This window comes from Penaeus monodon, chromosome 18 (assembly GCF_015228065.2).
Source record: "Penaeus monodon isolate SGIC_2016 chromosome 18, NSTDA_Pmon_1, whole genome shotgun sequence".
NCBI lineage: Eukaryota > Metazoa > Arthropoda > Malacostraca > Decapoda > Penaeidae > Penaeus > Penaeus monodon.
The window spans coordinates 2,447,018-2,454,517 of NC_051403.1; the positions used below are offsets into that span (position 1 = coordinate 2,447,018).

At 47.4% G+C, this 7,500-nt stretch overlaps 1 protein-coding gene across 1 annotated transcript in view; it reads left to right on the forward strand.

Moving 5' to 3' along the window:
• Positions 1-1,521: 1,521 nt before the first annotated feature.
• LOC119584188 overlaps positions 1,522-7,500 on the forward strand; it is a 10,089-nt gene continuing 4,110 nt past the window's right edge. The window contains exons 1-4 of the mRNA XM_037932690.1: positions 1,522-1,839; positions 2,934-3,141; positions 4,926-5,039; positions 6,915-7,028. Of these exons, the coding sequence (XP_037788618.1) occupies positions 1,553-1,839; positions 2,934-3,141; positions 4,926-5,039; positions 6,915-7,028 (723 nt within the window). The 5' untranslated portion in view covers positions 1,522-1,552. The remainder of the gene's footprint in view (positions 1,840-2,933; positions 3,142-4,925; positions 5,040-6,914; positions 7,029-7,500) is intronic.

Here is a 7,500-nt window from a genome sequence, read left to right on the forward strand (position 1 = left end):
CTTCCTTTCTTTCCTCCCTCTCCCTCTTTTTTTCCCCCTCCTCCCCCTCTCTTTTTTCCCTCCCTCTCCTCCCCTTTTTTTCCCTCCCTCTCCATCTCTTTCTTTCCCTCCCTCTCCCTCTCTTTCTTCCCTCCCTCTCCCTCTCTTTCTTCCCCTCCCTCTCCCTCTCTGTGTGAATGTGTGCTCGCGCGCATGCGTAAACATATGTACGTAAGGGCGTGCGTGTGCGTGTATGTATATATTTGCGTGTGCGTATACGTTTACGTGTACGTGTGATGTGCGTGTGTGCTTGGTTTACAATCACTGTAAAAATAGGTAACACTGACTGTAAAAATCGAAAAAATGGCTCTTTACATGTCGTTCATCATCAACTGTTTCAATCATAATAAAGGGAAACGTCGAATAGCAAATAACGGACAACAAAGCATAAAAAAACGTTCATGATGGGCCTTCTGTGCGAAATAAAAACCAAACAGCTGCAAATACCGAGAATGAGAATGAGAATGAGAATGAAAATGAGAATGAAAATGAGAATGAGAATGAGAATGAGAATGAGAATGAGAATGAGAATGAGAATGAGAATGAACATGAACATGAACATGAACATGAACATGAACATGAACATGAACATGAAAATGAAAAAGAGAAAGAGAGAGAAAGAGAGAAAGAGAAAGAGAATGTGAGAAAGAGAATGAGAGAAAGAGAGAGAGAGAGAGAGAGAGAGAGAGAGAGAGAGAGAGAGAGAGAGAGAGAGAGAGAGAGAGAGAGAGAGAGAGAGAGAGAGAGAGAGAGAGAGAGAGAGAGAGAGAGAGAGAGAGAGAGAGAGAGAGAGAGAGAGAGAGAGAGAGAGAGAGAGAGAGAGAGAGAGAGAGAGAGAGAGAATCTCCCACGATAAAGAGAGACCGCAGGTGGCCGCGGGTTCATAGTGAGTGACGGCTGATGGTGATATTGATGGAGGGGTGGGGAGAGAGGGGTGAGAGCCGGGGGGGGTGGGGTGGACTGCGACGGGGACACATGCACTCCCACGCATGCACGCGGTTGCCCTCTGTGCAACACCGAGTGCGAGCACACGGCGATTGCATAGAGGACGCGGGTGCATGTGTACGTGGAGGGAGTGCGTACTGACGCCTCACTCGCGTTCATTCACGGTTTATTTTCCTCCCGATTACTGGTCTTTGCTGCCGCTATTCCGTCTTATTTATCGGTTACTGCCTTATCCTCATCGCTGCAAGTATCATCATCAGTATCACCGCCGTCTTCATATTCACATTCATATTCTTTATCTTCATTTTAGCATCTTCTTCCTCTTCTATTCCTCTTCTATTCCTCTTCTATTCTTCTTCTTCTTCTTCTTCTTCTTCTTCTTCTTCTTCTTCTTCTTCTTCTTCTTCTTCTTCTTCTTCTTCTTCTTCTTCTTCTTCTTCTTCTTCTCCTTCTCCTTCTCCTTCTCCTTCTCATTCTCCTCCTCCTCCTCCTCCTCCTCCTCTCCATCTCTCCCTCTACCTCCATGACTGACCAATGCCCCCCCCCCCCCCCAGGCCGCCCGCGCGCAATGCCGTGTTGGCCGAGACTGGCGGCGACCTTGCCCTGCCTGCTGGCGGCGTTGGCAGCGCCGGCCGGAGGCAGGATCCTGCCCCTTCCCACGCTCTCGGTGCCACTGCAGGTGGCGGAGGCGGGGCAGCAGCGCGTGGGGGGCGGGGAGCGCCTGGTCCACCGCCAGGAGGACGCCGGCGGCGACGAGTTCTTCAGCTACACCTACGGCAACAAGCTCAACTACGAGTACACCTACGGCGACCCTCTGTACGACTACGAGCCCGAGGACGACCACGCCTTCGCCAGGTGGGCGCCCGCGGCTGCCGGCTCGAGTAAAACACGTGTCCGCTTTTGTTCCGCTGTTATTGTTGTGGGTTATCATCATCATCATCATTATTGTTACTATCATTATTATAATTTGTTCTTATAATTCTCAATCATCATCATCATCACTGTCATTACTATTACTATTACTCTTATTATCACTGTTATTGTCGTTAACTTATTATTATTTTCATTTTCTTCATTTCATGATTATAACTAATTGTAAACGTCATCATCTTTCTCCTACTTCCTCCTCCTCCTCTCCATCACCATCACCATCATTATCATCATCATTATCAGATACTGCAACTGTCTTTCAGGGCTATATCTCTCATCAGATACTGCAACTGTCTTTCAGGTCCCTCCGGCCCTTCCACCTCTCCTTTCCCCATCCGCCTCTGTTTGTCTCTCCGGCCGCATCCCAATCCCTTCCCTGCCTCCTTATCTCTGTCTATACCCCCCCTTCTCCACCCCCCCCCCTCCCCCTTTCCAATAACATGTATATCTGACCCACGATATCAAAGCCGCAGGATCAGTCACGGGATCATCCATCGACCATCCCCTCCTCCTCCTCCTCCTCCTCCTCCTCCTCCTCCTCATCTTGTTCCTCTTCTTGTTCCTCATCTCCTTCTTCCTCTTCGTCTTCCTCTTCTTTCTTCTTCCTCCGTCTCTGTCTCCGCCTCTTCCCCTCCTCCTACTCCTACTCCTACTCCTACTCCTACTCCTACTCCTACTCCTACTCCTACTCCTACTCCTACTCCTACTCCTACTCCTACTCCTACTCCTACTCCTACTCCTACTCCTACTCCTCCTCCTCCTCCTCCTCCTCCTCCTCCTCCTCCTCCTCCTCCTCCTCCTCCTCCTCCTCCCCCCCCGAGCCGGCGTCCTTGTGTTTGAGATGCTCGTCGCCTCCGCCGGGATAATCATCCTCCGCAGGGCTGCATATCCGTCGTCGGCTGGACACAGAAAACGAAGGCGGTGGGTGGCGGTCACTTAGAAGGGGGGGACTCGAGTAAACTTTGCCAGGAGGGGGTTCTGATTTTAACCATGTTCTTCCTTACTGCTGTTATTGTTAGACCCACTGAGGGCGAGGCCAACGACGACGAGGATGAGGATGACGACGACGTGTCTGACGGAGAGTACGAGGCGCCTGACGAGGAGTACGACGCGCCCGAGGAAGAACCCGAGGCGCCGGGCGTGGACAGGGAGGTCCCTGTACCTGGCGAGGAGGAGCGAGAGGAGTCTCCGTCCGTGGTGGAACGGTTCGCGCTGTTCTGGAATAAGGTGAGGGTCTCTCTCTCTCTTCACTCTTCTCTTTCCCGTCTTTCCCTCCTCTTCTCTTTCTCTCCCGTCTCTTCCCCCTCCCTCTCCTTCCTGTCTCTCTTCCTTCCGTCACTCTGTCCCTTTCTTTCAATCTCCACTCCTTTTCCTCCTTCGCCCACCTTCCGTATCCCTGTCTTTTTCCAACCTTTCCCTCCCTCTACCCTTCCACTCTCCTCCAGTCCAACCTCCGACTTTCCCGTTCCCTCCCTCCCTCCCTCCCCCCTCTCCCCACCTTCCCCCTTCCCTCCTTCTCCCTGGCGCTCCGAGGCGCCTCCCTCCCATTACCTCTTGCATTGCCACTGCATTGCGGTAGTTATCGTCAAGCCACGGCGTCTGTATTACTATTTTTTTCTCCCTCTCTCTTCTCTCCACGGCGAATCTAAGGCATTTTTCACCCCCCTTTGTGCGGTCTTAACATTCATGAGGCGAATCGGGAGGTATTCCTTTATCATCTAAATGCAGATCTAATTTTCAGAAATGTTCCTATTATCATTATCCTTAACCGTTATGAGCTGCCGCGATCATCTTCCCTCGCTCTCCTCTCCCTCTTCTCTCCCCTTTTTTGCGGTTATTATCCTCGCTTTACGCTCGTTATCTCCCGCCTTCTTCGCCCGTCGCTCTCCCCTCCACCTTCCGTCCTCGCTTCTTATATTTCCTTCCTAACTATTCCGATTATTCGTTGTTCCGCCTCCGCCCCTCCGTTTCACGGGCGGAAGACGCGGCTTCCCTTATTCGGGCGAAAAGCTCCGTCCGCACGTGCAATCAGGGCGATCGCTCCTCCCCCCCTCCAGGGCTCTCGCGTTTCCCCCCTTCTCCCTTTCCCTTCCTTCCTCTTTTATCTTTCTTCCCTCCTTCACCTACATTCTCCCTCTATCACGTGTCTCATCTACCTGCGTTATCTGTCACATTTCTCGCACTTCTCTTCTTCCTCTCTTTCTCCCTCATCTCTCCTCCACTTCTTACGTATCCCTTACCGTACCTCTCGCACCTTTTCCCTCACCCACCCTCCATCCAGCTCTCGTCTTCTTCCCCTTTCTCTCCTTTGATCTCGTCCTCTCTCTTCCCGTTTCTCTCAATTTCATCCATCCTCTCATCTCCCCTCTCCCCCTCTCGCATCTCCGTGACTACCACTCAACTCGACATCCCTCTCATTAACCCTCTCCCCCTCCCCCTCTCTCTCCCTCTTCCTCTCACTCGCTCTCCTTCTCCCTCCCTCTCCCCCCTCCCCCCTCTCCCTCCCTCTCCTTCTTCCTCCTTCTTCCTCCCTCTCCCTCCCTCTCCCTGCCTCTCCCCTCCCTCTCCCCTCCTTCTTCCTCCCTCTCCCCTCCCTCTCCCCTCCCCTCCACATCTCAAAGTCTTTAACTTCTTAACCTACTTCATTTCTTTCCTCTTGTTGCTTCTCCTTGTTTTCCTCGTGTCCTATATTTTCCTTTAGCTATCTTTATTCAGGTGTTTATTTCATCCTTCCCTGCCTCACTTATTATTTTTTTTTTACTGCTGCCTTCCCTCTTTCCTTTGTTCCCTAAATTTCCTATTCTCCCCCTTCCGCCCCCACCCCAAAAAAAAAAAATATATATAGAGATAGATAGATAAATAGATAGATGGATAGATAGACAAATAGATAGATAGATAGACCAAGATATACATGAAATGCCCCCCACCTCAAATTTTCTACTACAGCACCACCGATCCCTGACCTTTCTTCTCCCTCCTGCTCCCTCCCCCCCCCACGCTTCCTCCCGCAGGCACAGAAGGAGTTGGTGAAGGTGTTGGAGGTGGTGGAGGAGCTCATGGTGCGCGCCAACGACCTCGCTCGCAGGGGCCTCGACTACTGCATCGACAAGTTCGACATCCTCAAGGTGAGGCGCTGGGGTTGGGGAGGTGTCTCTCCCTCTTTCTCCCTCTCTCTCTCCCTCTTTCATCTCCTCTCTCTCCCTCTTTCTCCTTCTGTCTCCCTCTTTCTCCTTTCTGTTTCCCTCTTCCCCCTTCTCTGCCTCCCTCTTTCTCTTTCTCTTTCTCTCTCTTTCTCCCTCTGTCTCTATCTCCATCTCCTATTCTTTCCCTCCCTTCTCTCTCTCCTCCTTCTCCACCTGCTCCTTTCTCCCTTTTTCTCCTTCTCTGTCTCCCTAACTTCATTTCTTCTTCTCTTCATCTCTCTCTCTCTCTCTCTCTCTCTCTCTCTCTCTCTCTCTCTCTCTCTCTCCCCTTCTCTCTCTCTCTCTCTCCCCTTCTCTCTCTCTCTCTCTCTCTCTCCCCTTCTCTTTCTCTCTCTCTTTCTCTCTCTCTTTCTCCTCTTCTTTCTCTCCCCTCTTTCTCTCTCTCTTTCTCTCTCTCTTCTCTCTCTCTTTCTCTCTCTCTTTCTCTCTCATCTCTCTCACTCTCTCTCTCTTCATCTCTCTCCCTCTCTCTCTCTTCATCTCTCTCTCTCTCTCTCTCTTTCATTCTCTCTCTCTCTCTCTCTCTTCATCTCTCTCTCTCTCTCTCTTCATCTCTCTCTCTCTCTCTCTTCATCTCTCTCCCTCTCTCTTCATCTCTCTCCCTCTCTCTTCATCTCTCTCTCTCTTCATCTCTCTCTCTCCCCTCTCCCTTTCTTCTCCCTTCCTCCACCTTTCTTTGCTTTCTTACTCCTTACCCCATCACTTGCTCGTCCTCTCCTCCTCTACCTTTCGGGCAACCTCTTTGCAACACAAACAAGAGGAGAAAACCCACCAAGAGCTTTTTCTCCCTCGCCACCACAACCTTCCACACACACCACTTTATATATACATGTGCTATATACTATCTATCTGTTTTCCTGTCTACCAATCTGTCTACTCAAGGCTATTTTCACTGAATCTGTTGATTTAATCATCTCTTTCCTACTAATCTGTCTACCGATCTATCTACCTACCAGCTACTTATCTACTAAGCGATATACCTCTGTCTGTTGATCTATCCGTCTGTCTGGCTTTACATAAATAACTCCATAAGTACACCCATACATATTAAAATACCTACCACACACAGATATGTGTGTGTGTGTGTGTGTGTGTGTGTGTGTGTGTGTGTGTGTGTGTGTGTGTGTGTGTGTGTGTGTGTGTGTGTGTGTGTGTGTGTGTGTGTGTGTGTGTGTGTGTGCATATTTATATATATATTCTATATATATTATATATATATATATATGTATATGTATATGTATATGATATTTATATGATATATGTTATGTGTATATGTAATGTATATTTTATATGGGTATATGGGTATTGTGTATATGTGTATATGTGTATTGTGTATCTGTGTATTGTGTATATGTGTATATATGTATATATGGATATATGGATATATGGATATATGGATATATGGATATATGGATATATGGATATATGGATACATGTATACATGTATACATGTATACATGTATACATGTATATATGTATATATGTATATATGTATATATGTATATATGTATATGTACTTATGTATATGTACTTATGTATATATATGTGTATGTGTGTGTGTGTGTGTGTGTGTGTGTGTGTGTGTGTGTGTGTGTGTGTGTGTGTGTGTGTGTGTGTGTGTGTGTGTGTGTGTGTGTGTGTGTGTGTGTGTGTGTGTGTGTTTTATTATTATTAATTGATCGACCTATCCGTCTGTCTGTCTATCAACTGAAGCATCTGTGTATTTATGCATTTATGTATTTATCTATATTACAAGACGTGCTTCCCTAAGCCTCTCTCCCCCTTCTGCTTGCGCAGGCGAAGGCAACCGAGGCCGGGCAGAGGGCGGTCGAGGCCGTCGACAAACTCAAGAAGCTAATGAGACAAGGGAACAAGCTGGCCAGGAACCTCTTCACTCTGCTCGGAGGAAAGGTAACTCATTAAACGCGTCTATGCACGCACATGAGAAAACGCTCTCGCGCGCGCACACGCACACATGCACGCGCACACACACACACACACACACATACACACACACACACACACGCGCACACACGCACACACACACACACACACACACACACCACACACACACACACCACACACACACACACACACACACACCACACACACACACAAAGATATATATATATTAATATATATATATATATATATATATTATCTATATTCTATATTATATATATATATATATTATATATATCAGTGTGTTGTGTATATATATATATATATCTCTATATATATATATTATCATATATCTTCTTTATATATTATATATATATATATATGATATCTATATATTATATATCTTATATATATATATATCTATTATATATTATATTACTATATTATATATATACATATATTATATTTATATATATACATA